Source organism: Pholis gunnellus, assembly GCF_910591455.1.
Source record: "Pholis gunnellus genome assembly, chromosome: 22".
In the NCBI taxonomy this organism is placed as follows: domain Eukaryota; kingdom Metazoa; phylum Chordata; class Actinopteri; order Perciformes; family Pholidae; genus Pholis; species Pholis gunnellus.
In genome coordinates, this window is record NC_136549.1 from 6,901,069 (window position 1) to 6,919,562 (window position 18,494).

General features: G+C 46.4%; 1 protein-coding gene across 2 annotated transcripts; it reads left to right on the forward strand.

Moving 5' to 3' along the window:
- The first annotated feature begins 586 nt into the window (after positions 1 to 586).
- On the forward strand, positions 587 to 13,900 carry brd1a (bromodomain containing 1a). Of its 2 annotated transcripts, XM_079183888.1 has the most exons (13): positions 587 to 922; positions 1,753 to 3,160; positions 3,639 to 3,795; positions 3,929 to 4,060; positions 4,181 to 4,309; positions 5,513 to 5,825; positions 5,922 to 6,272; positions 7,834 to 8,451; positions 8,812 to 8,953; positions 9,428 to 9,561; positions 10,532 to 10,641; positions 11,094 to 11,248; positions 12,145 to 13,900. In XM_079183888.1, exons 2-13 carry the CDS (start codon positions 1,770 to 1,772, stop codon positions 12,326 to 12,328), a joined length of 3,816 nt encoding a protein of 1,271 aa, XP_079040014.1. In that variant the 5' UTR covers positions 587 to 922; positions 1,753 to 1,769; the 3' UTR covers positions 12,329 to 13,900. The 2 variants fall into 2 exon arrangements, with proteins under 2 accessions (XP_079040014.1, XP_079040015.1); XM_079183889.1 differs by lacking the exon at positions 10,532 to 10,641 and having other exon boundaries at positions 12,145 to 12,279.
- The last annotated feature ends 4,594 nt before the right edge of the window (positions 13,901 to 18,494 follow it).

Consider the following 18,494-nt stretch of genomic DNA (forward strand, 5'->3'; position numbering starts at 1 on the left):
AGAAATAGACCAAACATAAGGTAGCTTGTTGTTAAAGTAACTTACTACGAAATCATTACTTTTCAATTACTAAATGACTGCTACCGTGTGTTGCATTCACGGTCATTCTGGAAAAGCAGCTTCGGGTTTAAACTGGTTTCAGATAGGATCATACTAGTTTATCACCACAATGCGTTATTACTGCGCTAAGGAACGGGTTTAGGGCCAACTGGTCACCAGGGTGGGGCATAGTAGGGTCTGCTGTTGTTCTGCTTGTGTCCTGACTGTGTAACTAGAAGTGCTGAATCAATAGCCCACAGCATGACAGCTAGAAAGACGTAACGTTACCCAGTTTGAAAGTTATATCCGTTCGTCCGGAGATCCAAAACGGAGATAGGTCTCAGCTTTTACGCAGACAGTGGTGCGATTGCTCCAATTCGCGCTTTGTTTTTGGAGCTTTTGTCTGTGCATGGCTAGCAAGGATCGACAAAAGGCAACGCATTGACTGTGTGACAGATGGGCTTTTGTGTGAAATCTACGACTCACCACCAACATGACCTCCAGCGTCACACGTAGAGTTGTGCGTGCGGGTGGGAGTTGTCTGGTGAAACGCATTGTTGTGTTGGGGGATGAGCCGTGCGTACCGCTGCTAGAGCTATTTGCTCCTGGTCGATTGTGGCTAGCGAGTGGCTCTAGCCTATGAGTGGTCCACAAAGCAAACGGTTGCATGTTCTCTGTAGATTTCAATATCGAAACTTCACAGGCACCAAGCAGGCATCTTTCTTATTTTATTAGTAACTGAACAGACCCCCAGTATCGCCCGTTGGATGAGAACACTGTGTACGGATTTAGAGCCACTTAGCAGGCCGTGTCGCCATTGCTTTGTAAGGCTGCTGGCTGGCTACCGTCTTCCTCAACTAGCAAAGCTGCTCGTGAATCCGAGGTATGTGCTTTTTGTTTCATGTGCTTTCCCTGAATGGTGACCACGAGAAGACAGTCAGCGCATCTGCAAAATGCGCGTTCAATGTGAATTAACGTGCGTTGCTTTAAATAGCTCTAGTGTTGTTTGACGCCATTTGCACCGTTTAGGGGGTGGCTAGCTCCTCTTGCTAGTTAGCCGGCTCGCTAATGTTATTGTTAGCAACTTGGCCACTTTGACTGTTGAGTCGTTATTTTTGAGAGGACATTCCATTCTCTGCGCCAAATGGGCAAGCGCTAACTCCTGCGCAGTCATGTTGAAAAGTGCCCCGCGTGCCCGCCTCCCACCGCATTTAAAGGTCTCAGCTCATTGACAAAACTGTAACGTACAGGCTGGCTACTAACGTTACACACCAGTCCACAACACAGCTTCTGTAGTTTGAAGCTGTAACATTAGCGGAAGTTCTCCCTCCATAAGCTCTCTTTGTCCGAGCGGTTGACTTTAACGTTATTAAAGTATATACACCGTAGCTCTCATAGTTCATTATCATAGCAGTCCGTTGCAATGGATGGTTATTTCTTGCAGTTCTATCTATAACATTTGTCTTATTTGCAGTTTGCACAACATTTCTATTGCATTATCTTGTGCTGACGCAAACAATAAATGCATTGTCACTTATGTTGCTGTTAGAATGTGCAAAGTGGGAGTCTGTCGATCATAACGAAAGTTAGCTTTATGGCACAGAGTGCTGTATCGGTAAGGCTCGTCTTTGTTTATCCTCACCTCTGAAAGGCAACTCCTCATTAAATTGAAACACCATACAAATAAAGTCTCCCCACTCTGTGTCTCCACAGCAACACGGAGCGCCAAGATGAAGAAGAAAGCTCGGCAGCACCGGGTTGCGGTGCCGCAGAGGCCCTCGTCTCCCATCAAGCCGTCCCCCAACAAGCAGATCCTGACTTACGCCCAGGCGCAGCGCATGGTGGAGTTCGATCTCGATGGCCGCCTCCATCGGATCAGCATATACGACCAGCTGGACGTGGTCTCGGACGACGACCCCATGGTGCAGGAGATGATGGAGTGCACCAGCAATAAGGAGAATGCTGAGAAACCACAGCAGCAGGTCCTCCTGAGGTCAGTCAGACTAAAAAACAACCAGGAGAAGAGAAACGCTGCCCTGGGCATCACTGTTCATGCAGAGGGAGGCGGCCATCAGGCCGCTAGTAATGCCGCTCCAAAGCTTCAGGAGCCCAAATTTCGTACGGTGGAGTATAATCTTCCAGCAGTTCCTAAGCGCTCCGCTGCCTTTTACAAATACACGGAGAAGACGGAGGAGGAGCTGGACGAGGAAACGGAGTATGACATGGATGAGGAAGATTATGCCTGGCTGGATTTAGTGAACGAAAAACGGAGAAGCGAAGGGGTCAGTCAGGTCTCTCACAACGTCTTCGAGTTCCTCGTCGACCGCTTTGAGAAAGAGCTCCACTTGGAGAGTCTGGACCAGGGCAGCGAAAAGCAAGCCCCCATCGACGAGGACGCCGTCTGCTGCATCTGCATGGACGGAGAGTGTCACAACAGCAACGCCATCCTGTTTTGTGACATGTGCAACGTGGCTGTGCACCAGGAGTGTTACGGCGTGCCCTACATTCCCGAGGGCCAGTGGCTTTGCAGACACTGCCTCCTGTCGCCCGCGCAGCCCGCGGGCTGCATCCTTTGCCCCAACAAGGGCGGAGCAGTGAAAAAGACGGACGACGACCGCTGGGGCCACGTGGTGTGCGCCCTCTGGGTCCCCGAGGTCGGCTTCTCCAACACCACCTTCATCGAACCCATCGACGGCGTCAGCCACATTCCTCCGGCCCGCTGGAAGCTCACCTGCTACCTCTGCAAGGAGAGAGGCGTCGGGGCGTGCATCCAGTGCCACAAAGCCAACTGTTACACCGCCTTCCACGTCAGCTGTGCCCAAAAGGCCGGCCTCTTCATGAAGATGGAGCCAATCAAAGATGTAACGGACACCGGAGAGCCCACGTTCTCTGTGAAAAAGACTGCCTACTGTGGCGCTCACACTCCTAACGGGTGTGTGAGGAGGCCTCTTACAATCTACGATGAGGCCAAACCCAGAAATGGGCTGTGTAAGAAAGTGGACAAAGGGAGAGGCGTTGGTAAAGGACGTTCAAAAGGAAAGAAGAAGAGTAAAAAGCCAGAGCCTGAACCTGAAACTGAAGCTGCAACCCTCGCTACTGTGCCTACGTTTCCTGCTCACAGGTATGCTTGAGTTGTATTCATGATGGGAGGTGGAACGTCCGCTTACGGGCCTCCTTCCCCCGAATGTTGGGTCAGTTGGGATGGCATATTCAGCTACATTTACTGTGTGTGAGCGGTCATATAGGGAGGGCTTGTCTGTCTTTCTCGAGCACGCTGACATATACGGTTGTTGATGTACAAACATTGGCCGTTGCAGGTTTTGAGCATGTGACACTGGTGAATGTCTGCCTTCACAAATGGAAACTTCGGTGGTCTGCTCACGTGCCCTTTTTAAAATGCCGTTTAAAGCTTGTCTATTAACGTCAATATTACTCACTAACCACAGCCACTGTTCCCTCAGTCTAAAAATGTACTTGGCTTGCATATTTCGAGCGAGCAGCCTGTGACTCTTGAGGTGTGCTAGTCGTCGTCGCCGTCGTCGTCGCCGTCCCTCCCCGGCGGTGTCCTCCCTAATACCCGTCTTCCCGGCTCCCCCTAGGTTACAAACCATTCTGAACCAGGTGTCCATTCAGAAGAAGAAGGCGTTCGTGGAGCTGGTCCTGAATTACTGGACATTAAAGAGGCAATCCAGGAACGGGCTTCCCCTCATCAGACGCCTTCAGACAAGCATGCAGTCTCAGAAGAACACGCAACCGGTATGTTCATCGTCAACCACAGAGGACGTTCAGTCTTCATTTTGCCTCTTGAATTTTTTTTCCTAGTATTTCCTTTTTGGATTTGATCTCATGATTTAGTGTGTGTTGTTTTTTGTTTCAATGTGGTCTCCAGCGGCAGTGTGAGGAGGAGAGCAGGGCCCTGAAGGACCAGTTGAAAGAGTGGCACCGCCTCCGACACGACCTGGAGAGAGCCCGGCTGCTGCTGGAGCTGATCCGCAAGAGGGAGAAGCTCAAGAGGGAAGAGGTAGGAGTGCAGGAACCAACGGGCAGACCTTCTGACATCACCGGTGGTCGGAGAATATTCTGCGTAAAGAATGAAACCATCCGATCCTCTTAACGGTTTCCCATCTGTGCTGTGTTGCAGATCCGACTGCAGGAGACCCTCCTGGAGATACAGTTGAGTCCCTTCAGTATTTTGCTCAGAGCCTTGTTGGACCAGCTCCAGACTAAAGACCAAGCCAAGATCTTCACCCAGCCGGTGGATGTCAATGAGGTGAACGTCAGTAGATACATGAACACAAGTTCTGTGGTTGAGTTTGTCCACACTTAAATCTATTACCTAGTTGTTGTTTTTTCCTCCTTGGGAGGCCACACACCTATGAAAAAATATGAGTACAATATGCTGTGTTCCAATTCCTTGCTCCCCTGAAGCGATGATTTCATTTTCTTGCTGCTATGTGGATGTATTTCATCTCAGTCTTTTGTGCTGTTATTTTATTTATTGTGTGCAATAGTGGAAAACTGTAGTGTTGTGGCAGGGGGCTCCACCAAGTGAACACAGATAGTGCTGCAAAAAAAACCTGATTCTGGCTCTGCAGTCTTTTTTTTTTTTTTGTGTCAATGCATTGTGTTGACTAATCAGACATGTTAGGTACAATATCTCGCAGTACTGTTTGCACTTTGCCGAACGGCGATTTGTCGCTTGGCTCTCGGGCAATGAGTCGTTGAAAAGGCAGTCATGATTAACTTTTTAAGAGGTGTACGGTCCAGAGTGCAAGGACTCGCACCCAGAGGCTTCCTGTGTGACATGGCTCCAAACTGGACTTGCTGGTTCATATTTCAACAGGATGAAAGGCCGCCAACGGAAAAACAGCGCGTCTGTTTTACCGGTTTCTCTGCCTGATTGCCAGATAACTGCTTCAGAGATGTTGACACACACACACACACACACATTTAAACTGTCTTTGTCCTTTCCCAAAGCAAATGATCACGGCCGGTGCTTTCCCGTGCATTGCCACATGTGTTACAAGTTGCACGCCGCAAAGACGACAGACAGCAGACAAACTGTGTAGACAGTGTTGAGCAATGTGACTTCCCGTCAAGTGGAATGTGAAACCTGAGAGTAAGGTTCACTGGCAGATGGTGGCGGACAAAAAAGGTGAAGGGTTCCTCAGTGGGCACGCCCGGCTAGCTCAGTCGGTAGAGCATGAGACTCTTAATCTCAGGGTCGTGGGTTCGAGCCCCACGTTGGGCGCATCCTTTTACTCTTGGGTCAATTTGTAACGGTGTTGATGTTGTCTGCAGTCTTTTTAGACGGGGTTGTCATGTCGTAAAAGATAATATGATCTACTGTGAACGACTTTAGATTTTGACAAGAATGTTGGGTTGACTTGCAACATGCAATGATACCCTGCTCCGTTTTTGTTTTAACGGTGGAAGTAATTATAAAAATGTAATGATCTGCTGTTTCCTGTAGGTGCCCGACTACCTCGACCACATCAAGCACGCGATGGACTTCTCCACCATGCGGCAGCGCATCGATGCACAGGCCTACAACAACTTTGAACAGTTTGAGAACGACTTCAACCTCATTGTTGATAATTGCATGAAGTACAACTCAAAGGACACCTATTTCTACCGGGCTGCCGTTCGCCTCCGAGACCAGGGCGGGTCCCTGCTCAGAAAGGCCCGGCGAGACGTGGAGAAAATCGGCTTTGACGCGGAGAGCGGCGTGCATCTGGCCGACGCTCCGGAAATCAAAGCACCCACATCCTTTTCGTGGGAGGACGGTAAGGGGGGGGGGGGGGCGACGTGTTTTGCACCGTTATAGATATCCGGAGATGTCCAGAGAATGTGTTGAGCCAAAACCATGTTTCTCTCCGCAGTGGACCGCCTACTGACGCCAGCCAATCGGGAGCACCTGTCTCTGGACAAGCAGCTGCAGCAGCTACTTGAGAAGTTTGACATGACCTGTGCCATGAAGTCCAGCCCCTCCCGCAGCAAGCGCCTGAAGCTGCTCAAAAAGACCATCAACGACGTGCGCAATGAAATGAGCCTAAAGAGAGTCCTACCCTCCAGCCACCACCACCACCATCACCACCACCACCATCACCACCACCACCACCATTCGACTCCCTCCACATCCGCGTCGTCTTCATCGGCCGCCTCCCGCCCAGAGTTGAGTACACCGAAAGAAGAGAGATTGAAGCCCAACGGACATTTTCCAGATGACGAGGGTATGTGTTGATCTGGGTTTGGCTTCTTTTTTCTGTTTGATGCCATGCTTTGGTATTTTAAGCCTCACATGTCCTTAATATCCTGAAGCTCAGGTCAGAGGTCAGAGGTTAGCGCCCCCCCTCGATCGAAAATATAGCCACACAGAGCAATGTCACATGCTTTTTTCCCGTACCAAGTGTGTGTGAAACATGGCGGTATCGTCGTCTTTGCTGCTTTCAGTAATGCATCGCAAGCCGTCTGAATTTCCTTCCTCGTCTCCGATTCTTTTAAGCGGTTTGGAAGAGAAGAAAACGCCGATTAAGTCTGATTATGAGTCTACTTTAACACATAATCATTACGAACCATTATGTTTGTGTTTTAGGTGAGCATCTGTCCTCTGTTTCAGGGAAATTAGCTCAAAACAACCACAGATGTTCCCGGTATTTGGAGAAGCGGCGCCTGTGGCTGTGAACACGAACCTTTCTTCCCCAACACTAGAATCAAGAAAGCCAATAAAACATCTTAATTATATAGTTAACTGATAAAACCTTTTCATTTTTACTGGATAATTAGTGGTAATATTGATTCTTAATGTGTACTAAGTTTTTTTTCAGTGACTTAGGCACACAGAACCAGAGAGTACCGACTTCTTTTTAAGGATTGCACGGGTGTCACGGTTGTCCAAACAGCGTCCTGATGTCTCTGTGTTGCCGATCCCTGATCGGGGAGAGAGCACCGCGGGCTCAGAACCAACATCGTACTCATCACCCGACTAGAATCACTACGGAAAATGTGTGGACGAGGTCACATCCCAGTGTTGCTGCAGTATCACACTCGGTGTCACTGCAGTGGTGCTTGAAGTTTAAACTCCCAGCACACTCGCTGAGTCACATTAAGGTTGCTAGTGGGTGGGGGGGTGGGTGAGGGGGTGGGGGGGGGAAGGAAGAAGTAATTTTGCTCTCATTTGTTATTCATAAAAGTGCCTGTGTGTTATGCTAAATAGTGCCTTGTTTTACTTTTATGATAAACCTAAAAGCCATATGATAATGTGCAATGTCAGCACTTCTCCAAACACAAGGACAAAGTGTGGGTGTTGCAGCGCTTTACTGTTGGTAATAGCATTATACTGCAGGTCATATTTTGTGTCTTTGTCATGGCTGGACCTTTCCTTTTATTGTTTATGGTTTTTACTTCTTATGAATAACTTTTTTCTTTTTTTCTTTTTTATTCTTCCAAAATAGTCCGCCAAAAAAGTGTCATTGTGCTGTTCTGCATGGCTAATCTTTCACCACAAGTATTATTTTCTATTTCTATCGCACCGTGAGGAAATATTAATGAGGATGAACGAGAAAGGAAAAATACTTTCATATGAATAATAAAACGGGGAGAAAAAAAAAGCCGAACTGATGCACCGCACCAGAGGAAACAAATTGTGGGGCCATAACAGCCTGCGTGCCGTAACGTGAATAATATGTGTTGTGCTTAATGTTCGCACTCTGAATGATTAATGTTGGCCGTGTAGTCAAAATGATGACTATAAGCAGCTTGTCTGTGTGCCTTTTCTCCTCTTCTCCCTTACAGGAGACAAGTCTCTTCCTCCTAAACTGGAGCCGTCGGACTCCATCCCCCTCCTCGTCCACTCGGACGCCGACCCCGGGCCCCCCACCCTCAGACCGATCGACGCCGCCCCAGACCGCGAAGACACGCGTCCGAGCAACGGGGAAATACCGGAGCTGCTCTCCTCCGCCCATCGCCTCAACGGCCACTCCCGCGACGGCCTCCAGAGCTCGCTGCTGCACGGGGACGTGAGCGTGGTGGCCACGTCGACCCTCGCGGAGCGCACGGTCAACCGGCGGACCGCCGTGCTCTTCCGCAAGTCGAAGGCCGCCCGTCTCCACAAGCCCCCGAGGAGAGGGGACGAGGGGGGCGGCGGCGGCGGCGGAGTCGACGGAAAACAGGGCGAGGAGGAGGAGGAGGAGGACGAGGACGAGGACGAGGGCGAGGACGATGCTGAAGACGGCGCACAGCTGGGCTCCAAATCCTTCCTGTCGGTGGTCATACCCAGGCTGGAGACGCTGCTTCACAGCAAGAAGAGGAAGCACAGCGGCAGCAGGGACAGCGAGGAGGAGGAGGAGGAGGAGGGAGGAGAGGGAGAGCCCGAAGAGGAGGGAGAGTCCCCTGTGAAGCGACTCGACACCGGTAAGAACAAGTGTGAACAGACAAGACTCCCGGTTCTCCCGCGTGTTCTTCGAGCTGCCATATGGCGGAGTATGAATGACATCTCCTCAACGCTCTGATTTCAATTAGTGCGGCAGTATTTAGCTGTGCTGCCAACCCATGAAATTGACAGTTGAAACAATCGCAATTAGCCGTTAACACCACATACAAGTCAAAACAGCACAGCAGTGAGTAACAACAGACACTTGATTACTGTTTTACATGAGTTTTATTCAATTTGATTTAAAGGCCGATTGTGAAGAAACTGTAGCCAATGCAGACACATTAACATTTGAATATCTGTCTTAAGTATTTTTGTGTCCTGTTGCGTTGTTGTCTCAGGCTTGTCGAGCGGTTTTCTGGAGGTGGACGACGAGAACGAACTAGTCGGGTCTAGTCGAGCCAGTCGGTCTGTGGAGCCACGGAGACGCTGTGCCTCCGAGTCCTCCATCTCCTCATGTAGCAGTCTGCCAGGAAGCACCAGGTAAGCCAGCAGATAGAGTGACTTGTCTGCTCTGGTGGTTTTTATTTGGATTTGACTTCAAAGCAGGGTCTTTTATTAAGTCTTTGAGTTTAGAGAGTTCTTTTTTTTTCTTCTGAACACTCTATTTAAAAGCAGTGCATGACTCACAAAGATGGGAAATTAGAATTACATCATCATGTACCAGAAGGATAGTCACCAGACTGTCCTCCCCTTTTCAAATGAAGTTTTTTGAATGTTTATTACAGATTCCCTTTATCATAACGTATATATTTGGAAGTAGCTAAGCTGCATATATGAAAATGGTGTTGAAAAGTGTATATGTATCCATATATATATACATAACAGCAGGTCCTAAAGATCTGTTCTTCCACTCTTCTGTTGTTCAATCAGCAGCAGCTGTTTAGTCTCTCGAGTTGACTCTGGTGTGTGTGTGTGTGTGTGTGTGTGTGTGTGTGTCTTTTTCTTCGTTTGTAGCACTGTTCTCAGTCTTCCAAAATGTGGGAAAGGGAAACCCGCCTTGGTCCGGAGAAACACTGTGGACGATAAGAGCGAACTCATCGCCTGCATCGAGACCGGGAATTTTGCAAAAGCTGCTCGAATCGCTGCCGGTAAGTTTGGCTGCATTGCGCGTCAAAATAACATCCGCATGCACGAGTGAGGGTTCATCTTAAAGTTATGTGTACAAACTACGCAATTTATACTCCATTTTCAATAAATATACAGGATCTGTTCCAGTGAAACATTGATGTTGAATTGATCTTATGAATTGTGTGCCACACTTTACACAATTGTTTGCCTTTTCTGAAAACAGAAACTGAATCGGAGCCTGAATGACACTTGTAGCTCGATACTGATATCAATAAGACATGTTTTGCTTTTGGCTATTAAGAAAAACATCTAATTGTAAAACAGTAAATATGAGAACTGTAAAATGTTACTTGACTTTCAGGGTCAAATATACATTAGAATGCAATTTCTTCCAGCATATGAGCCAGAATATACAACAATATATATTAGTCAGTCGGTGGGAATGGCCTGCTGATGTACAAGTCAACGAGTCGAGCTTCACCATCAATGTATTTCAAACAGGACACAACATCTACGTCTATCGCCAGATGTTTGCAGGTGCTTTCAAATCTTTTCCCTGTTGAGCTGGAGGATTGGCCTTTTATGTTTGTTCCTAAAAGTTAAACTTGATAGAACTTGCAAACACCTGGTATTCACACACACACACACACACATATAAAGAAACAGGGTTGGAAATTACCACCAGCCAACTTCTTGTGGCTTTTGGCACGGACCGGTGAGCCTTTATGCTCCGCCTGCCATCATGGCGCGTTACCAGTCAGCAGCTGGAGCCCTACTCCCTCATCTGAAAACTCCCATTTGGCCAACAAAACGCCAAAAGTGGCGGGTAAATTTTAATATCCGTCGTTCACTGTGGCTCCTCAAAGGGGAAAAGTGAATTTCCCGCCCTGATTGTGGTCCCTGCGCGTGCAGCACGGCTTTGGAAAATGTGTTTCTCTGTGTTTTTAAACCCACACGTGACTTGTTTTGGTGTTGTTCCCGCTTCCATAGAGGTTGGCAACAGCAATATTTGGATGCCCGCTAGTGCTGCAACAGTTGCATTGGAACCCCTAAAGCTAGTTTGGGCCAAATGTAGTGGATACCCTTCCTACCCTGCCTTGGTGAGTGTTTGTTGGAGAGAACGCATGACAATCACTGACTGCACTCTCTGTACTCTGACGTTTTCCTGTCACCTCTTCACGTTGGAACATAATCATGACACTCGAGCAATAGTTTCACTACAGCTGTTCGTCTTTAGGTGTCCAGTGGACAGTCTTGGGGGGGGGGGGGGGGGGGGAATGTCCTGTTTTTCCACTAGGTGGCGGCCTTTCGCTGTCAACCAGCTCAATTTGACCTCAGCATGAAAGGACAAACGAGTAAAAGAATCCTATTGCCTCAAGCTGGAAGTGTTCATTGTGTGTGTGTGTGTAGACATCTTTACTATATGCTTGAGTGATTCTGTGGGTGGATGTATGTTTGCCATGTCTCTGCATTCATGAGCACCAATCTGTGTGTAACGGCTAACCCCCCCCCCCCCCCCACACTCCCTTCTCGCCGCTCCCGCTGTGCGTAGATCATCGACCCGCACATGCCACGCGTGGGCTGCCAGCACAACGGGGTGTCCATCCCCATGCCCCCCATGGACGTGCTCCGCATCGGAGAACAGATGCAGTACAAAGCCGAAGAGAAGCTCTACCTCGTCCTCTTCTTCGACAACAAGCGCAGCTGGTGAGTGCCTGCCGCCCCGTCCGCGGGAATGATTTAAGCCGCCTCTAACCTGTCAAACGCGTCAGTCAGCTGATCATTATTTTCTCGCGGCCGTGTCACATTAACTGTCGAGAGGCGGCGAGTTGGCCCCTCGCCTCGAGAGGCGTTCGGAAATTCCACCTGGACTCCCGTCACTGGGAGAGTGATTTTCAGTCTTTAACAGTGATGGTGGTGGTGCTGTAGCCTTTGTGTCACAAAGTGTCAAAAATATAAGTTAATACACCAATAATGAATATCATTTGTTGCATAATTAAAACAAAGTCTGAAAAGAGCTTTTTGTTTTGTCCTTTACCATCAATCAGTTGATTAAATACTTCTTAGTTTTATTCTGTTTTGTCTTGGCGCCCACATCATTTATCTTAAAGAAAATCATATTATTACAGTTTGTGTTTGTCTTCACACACATACAGAAGGGTGCCTTCTACAGATAAGTGTTGAAACAAGCAGTCAATTGACAGAAAATGTGGTAATGTGGTAAATTCCAAACATTTACAGAATCCTGCTTTTCAAATGTGAGGATTAACTGCTTATTTCTGTTTCATAATATTATTGTAAATTGAACTTTAGGGTTTTTTTGACTGTACGAACTAAACAAGCATTTAGAAGACACCACCTTTGGCTTTCAGAACGTGTGATGGCACTTAGGGTGGTGGTCATTGTGTTCGCTCACACACATGAGAATAAACACAACTTATCTGGAGCTTTTTTGTTTCAAATCAAACCTAGTTTATTACAAGAAATCCCAGTTTTCTTATGAAAAGAGTGAAATATTACTGGGAAATGATACTTCTATAACCATGAAAAAAACAGCAACTGTTTGGGTTTGGTTACATCGATGCTGTCCTTTTCGCCTTCAGGCAGTGGCTTCCTAGATCCAAGATGGTTCCTCTGGGAATGGACAAGACCATAGACAAAATCAAAATGATGGAGGGACGCACGTCCAGCGTCCGCAAGGCCGTCCAGATCGCCTACAGCCGCGCCATGAACCACCTGAGCATAGTGCAGGACGAGCCAGTCAGCGACCTCAGTGACGTGGACTGATGACAATCGCTGGCTCTCTCCCCTCACACACACACACACACACACACACACACACACACACAAACCTTTACCTCTCCTGTACCAAATACCTTCCTCTCCGCCAACTCTCTCTCCGTTTCTGCAGGAGACTCAAATGTTTACTGGGCACCTGCTGTAACAGGTGGTGTCTCTTCCTCATCCATTCCTACCCACGCCCACACTCTTACCATGTGCCGATGGGATACGGCTGCTGCTGAAATGAATGTGTCTATCTTATCCTCTCCACCTCTCCAGGCCCGTAACTGTGCTGTGCTTAGAGACAGCTCCTTTATGTCCCCCCCTCCCTTCCCCGCCTCCACCAATCACGACTGTCATTTCAAGGCGAAAACCCCGTCCGTGATTGATTCCTTACATCTTGGCAGCCTTACCAAACTCGCCTGTGGTGTCAGGACTTTGTAGTTAAGACAAGAACTCAACACCGGCCGCTACATTTCGACCGTGACCGATCGGTCGGTTAATTTGGCAGGCAGCCAATCATCATTTCTCTTAGAAGTTATTAATAAAGAAGCATCGAGTAGCTTGGTAAATTAGCTACATGAAAAGTTCTCCCGTTGTAGCCTTTAATTACCTTATGTCAAGGTCACATTTACATACTGGTCATCTCCATTGACAAACACCTTCCTTTTGTATTTAAACTGTAAATAATCTGTACAGTTGCCTGACACTAACTTATTTTGTAGTTTTGACATAAATGGGTACTGTACAGGAGTTTTCTTAGTATTTATACTTGATGCATTCTTGGCACTAACATGCGAGTGCTATTTTGACAGTGATGTATGATCTAGGAGAATAAAAGTGCAAAAGCCTTAGTATTAAGGAGATTAGGGCTAAAAATGTATTCATTTTTTAAGTTATTGAAGTTTATAATCGTAAGCTTCCATTTGGCATTAATCCTTTTTGTATTCAAAATAGTTTTAGTATATTTTTGTTCATATATATATTTATATGATTTAAAGTCTCTGAAGCTCATACAGGCAGTCTGATGTTGTGGACCCAGAACGTATATATTGTTCTCAAGAAACCAAAAAAGTTGCTACTCCAGAAGTTTTTTTTGTTTTTTTTTTCTTTTTTGCTGATTCATTTCCTGTGTGATGTGTGAAATTGTTGCCAAAAAAAGAAGAAGAAAAAAAAAAAAGTATAAAGTGTATTTTTATGTGATACATTTGACTGTTACTTGGTTTTGCTGTAGTCGTAGGGAGACGGGCCTGCGGTGACTTATTGTAAAGTATTTGCATTACTTTATATCCAAGGAAAGACGTGCGAACTGATTGTGGTAAAGTGGCACATTACGTGGTGGATACTTGCCTTCTTTTTAAGTAACCTTTTCTAACTTTTTTTGTAGTTGTAGACTTCAAGACATTTCATTTTATACTATTGCCTATTTCTTCTGGGTAGCATTGGGCCGTTTTGATATATTTCATTTTGTACTTAACTGTCGTAGTTTCTTTTTTTTTTAATCAGGTCATATGAAATATTGCTGGGGCTGTTTTTTTTTTTTTTTTTTCTAGCAAAAAAATAAAAGACAAATATGAACACGTGCTTTGTTTTTTTATGTAGTGTCTCTCAGTGACGGTATCCAAAGCTTATTCGATTCTTCACCTTTTTGTTTCTAGCATTTACAAACTCACTGCTCAAGAAAATCAAATTCAATTTATTATGAAATTTACTTTTTTTTCCCGAGGCTTAACTGGGGCACAGGAGGGACTCAAATTCTCCTCAATGTCACATATAAGGACTGAACCTCCTTCATGGTTGGCAGAGGGCAGACACTAATTCAACCTACTACCTGCCATATGGCACCGCACCCTGCTCATCTACTCAGCCCATGATTGTCCACTTACATAGCAAATTGTGTCCCAAAGGTTGCCAGCTACGTAGTGTGGGTTTCTGTATTCCAGCAATTTTAATATGAAGTTTTGAAGATCATGAGTTTATAATGGAAGTCTAGGTGAGTAATGATTGGACTCAACTTTGAAAGTAAACTTTTATTTGACAGGCGTGCAGCGTCAGAATCGGTCCACAAGACTTTCAACTGTCGAATTTGTGTCGGGCAGCGTCTGTCCCGCCGTTTTTACTCTACGAGCACATACGATGCCTTCAAATCAGAAACCTAATCAGCCTAATCCTGGTTTGATTCATAATTGAAGTTGTTTGATTGGCCAAGATCTCCGTGTTCCCCTTTCTTAAACTTAACTGTCAACTGATTCACTCAGCTGCCTTGGATATTTTTTTTTACGTTTAAGCCTTAGTTTTTAGTGCGATTAAAGTTGCACAGAGTTCTTTGTAATTCTTGATTTTGCACAACTTCCTGCTTTTTCAAGACTATCTGGCCCACAAAATTAATCACATTTAAATACTGTGTGGGAATTGCTCATTTGAACTTGCACCTCTATTTTGTTACTGTTTGATTATTCATTTCCATCTCAAGTGTTTGCTCACTTGGTACAGCATGCACCTTGTTGATCTGTCATTTTAAGCGTGAATCGTTGCAGTGTCAAAGGACATTTACATTTGAGAAATTAAATCATATTCAATCCCACCTGTTTTTTCTCATGTAAATGCGGCTTTTCGAGTGTGAATACTTGCTCTTCAAGCAACAGCAGCAGCCGGCCAGCTCTCACACGTATTTTGAGACCTGGACAACCAGAAACTACTTAGCTGTGTGTCTTTGAGATTAAGCTAGGCAGATCACACAATACAGAAAATCTGTATTTCTCAAATTGATGGAGTAGGTTATTTCCCAAACGCCGGATTAGTCTTTCCAACTTTCCCCTAATGACCTTAAGTTGGGAGTAACGGATGTTAACTCTCGATATGTATTGGCCATTAGGGTGATGCTGCAGGCAAACCAGGAACGAAGGCCTATTTGCTTATTTGTTGTGTTGGGCGTTTTATTTTTTGTGTGCCTCTTTTGGTCTTGAAGTTAATTTGGGAGGGGAAATGCCATAATTTATCTGAAATGTGACACGGGGAACTCTATAAACATGTAAAATATTAAAGGTAACTGAAAAGTAAAATGTACAAATAATTATAATTGAGTGAAAAGTAGTACAACGTGTCTGAAATGTAGTAGAGTAGAAGTGTAAAGTAAGGAAATACAGCTAGTATCCCTCCTGCTAAAGCTAACTGAGAGACACAAGTGTGTCATCAAGCTCAACAGGAAGAGGCGGCCATTCTCCGTGTCTCCATAGAGGGGCGCTGTGGCTCCACACAAAACCTCCCTCCAGTTGATGCCGAGACCTCGTCCACAGACCCGGCGTACCTGGACGTCCACCTGCTCACCTCAGCCCCCCCCCCCCCCCCCCCCCCCCCCCTCAACTCAGATAGGCATCAGTATTCAGCATATAAACTGTTACCATCCTGGTGTTCAAATGGTGAATGCACCGATTAGAGAGAATGTCAATTAATGCTAAATCAGTTTGAAGACATGGCTGCTGCTTCGGCGCCTCTCCTTTCTCCTTCGAGCTCAAGTCTGCTAACGCCAATCACAGGCCAGCTCTCCTCCCCTCACATTTTCGCAGAGAGTGGGGGCATACAATTCTGCTCTTAAAGTTTATTTTTATTTGTTTATATGCTAATATTCAGACGGAAGTTAGCTAACCGTGATGGAAGGCTAGAAGTGTCAACGGCGCTGGGTGTGGGCGTGAGTTGAACCCGTAACTTCCCATTGCACTAGTTTGCTCTGCGGATTCATTCATTAAAAAAAAAAAAAAAAAAGCCCAAGTGAGGCACGTCTTAGATGCAAATTTTGGATGGAAGCTGTTGAAATATGCATTTTTACTTAAGCCAATCCGTCTTTTGTTATTTCAAGCCACTGACATTCAGAGAGGTAAAGTAGCGTTATGGGGATTAAATGAGCTGGTAATGGCCCCGTGATATAGAGAGCCACCTTCAAACCACATTGAAAGACAACTCCCATCTTTATAAACAGTCGGAGCTAATGTAGTCGCGCGCAGACACACACACACACACACACACACACGGCGGAGTCTGACTCCATCCCCTCCTCTCCTCCTTTTGTCTGTCTGTCTTCACCAGATACTAATTGCGTGGGGAGGTAAACATAGCAGTCAAGTGGAGAGGACGGCGAGTCAAGCGTGAATATCAATCTCCCCACATCAGTGTCATCAGATGACTTTGACTGAGTTGAGGCGAGCTCATTAGAGCGGTGGAGCAGGGTGCCGCAGGCCGCAATAACATCCAGGTGGAGGGCCTCCGAAAGTATGGAAGCCTGCAGAGCTCACCAGTTAAGAGGTGTGTGACAGGGCCGTAGACGTATAATCCAGCCCCCCCCCCCCCCACACACACACTGAGGTGTCACCAGGGTTCAGGGAGGAAGTGTCACACACTCTGCAGGTATTCAGGAGCAGACAGGCACGCGAAAACCGCACAAGTTCACACAGCTGTGTGTGTGCGTGCGTGTTACCATATTCATGCATGCGGTTATTAGGAACACCAGCAATTCTGTGGCTCCCACGTCAGGAGGTGACAGCAAGAGTTTGCTTGTGTTGCACACTGGTGTCAGACATGGCAACTAATTCCTGATAACTTTTCCTCCCCCAAGATGTTGGCGATTGGGGCTTTTCTTAGATTTCTTGGCTTTTTTTCCCGTTTCTCACCAAGGCAGAATGAAAGTCATGAGGCTGCTTTTATTTTGCACCTGAGCCATTGTTGGTTCTCTGACAACAAACCCAGAGCACAGTTGGAAAATAAAGTTAAAATAATTGTACTTATTCAGCGTCTGAAATGGGTGGATTTGCGGCTTTTCTTTGTTGTTTATCATCGTACACGGAATATCTTTGAGTTTTAGTATTTTGGTCGGACAAAAACCAGATAGTTGAAGACGTCGCCTTGGAATTTGGAAAGTTGCAATGGGGATTTGTTGACTATAGCTTTACGGGTTGGAAAGATCATTTAATTCTGTCTAGCTGAGATGGATTTCAGCTTGTTCTAGCTCTCTATTGTAGCTATATGTTGTTTAAATCTAATAAATTCAAACCCATGGTTTGGCTTACCTGTGAATCGGTCGGGTTGGAGAGTATAACATGTTTTCATATGTAATAAAAGACAAACAAATAGTTCCCTGAAAGCACAAAAAAACCTCTTTAAAATACTGCAGGGACTCGTCTTTATTGTGACTGAAAGTTGGGAGGAGTGTGAGGTGACTCGTAAAGGAAAACGCACTCTGAACCCTGACCCCATCCTCCTGCATTAAACATCATGAAAACCATTTAATTCTGGAGCAGGCACGAAAAAAAAAAATATTATCCTCCACCGCTCCCTTTCCACCTCGCTTCTCCCCCCCCCCCTGTCTCTCTCTCTCTCTCTCGGCGGGTCCCTGATAGGGCCAATCTCCAGTGGCTATGTTCAAAACACTGGGCCAGAATAGCACAGGCCCTAGGTAGATAAATATTTATGGGGTGCGTTTACTTCTTACCACAGAGGAGAAGTAGAAATAGTGTGTTTCCAAGGTGAGCAAAACAAACAACTTCAAAGGAATTTAAATGCAGTTCATGTAAATTCTTCTCCCACACAGTCGCATGTTTCTGCAGAGATTATCGTTAGATTGTTAATGAAGGATTCGCGCCTGGTGCCAGATGACCTGATTATTGTGTGTTTGCGGGAAACGGGAGCCCGGAGGCATTGGTGAATGAAGTAGATGCAGTGAACTAAAGCGTATACGCACACAAAATATGGGCCGTATACGGTCACAGGTCGGGCCGTTAAGTCGTGGCTTTTGGGGCGGCGCTCAGACCGGCGGCTCCATCGTCCATTGATTGAGAGTGGACGAGATCAGAAGGGCTGCTCGGCACAGATGAAGCCACACAAAAAATCATCAATTGTCCCTCGGGGTGTCATTTGTTTACTGCTAATCTGTAACAAACTATACAGGCGTTCACTCAGTCTGCATGCTTAACACCTGCGATCAAGTAGCCGCTGTAAAATCGGTGTATTACGCCTCTCTGCATTCGCATTCAGCAACTCCACTCACAGGCGGCTGCTCGTCACATGTGCCCTCCATCAAACGCAGCCAGGCGACTGTCTAATTATCTGCTAATGTCATGATTCAGCTGGCTCCGGAAATGTGGTGGTGATGATGGTGTGTGTGTGTGTGTGTGTGTGTGTG

Coding starts and splice junctions, on each gene's coding strand:
- brd1a (XM_079183888.1), top strand. CDS start 1,770: ATGAAGAAGAAAGCTCGGCAGCACCGGGTTGCGGTGCCGCAGAGGCCC. Junction 3,161..3,638: donor CCTACGTTTCCTGCTCACAG/GTATGCTTGAGT, acceptor GGCTCCCCCTAG/GTTACAAACCATTCTGAACC. Junction 4,061..4,180: donor AGAAGCTCAAGAGGGAAGAG/GTAGGAGTGCAG, acceptor GCTGTGTTGCAG/ATCCGACTGCAGGAGACCCT.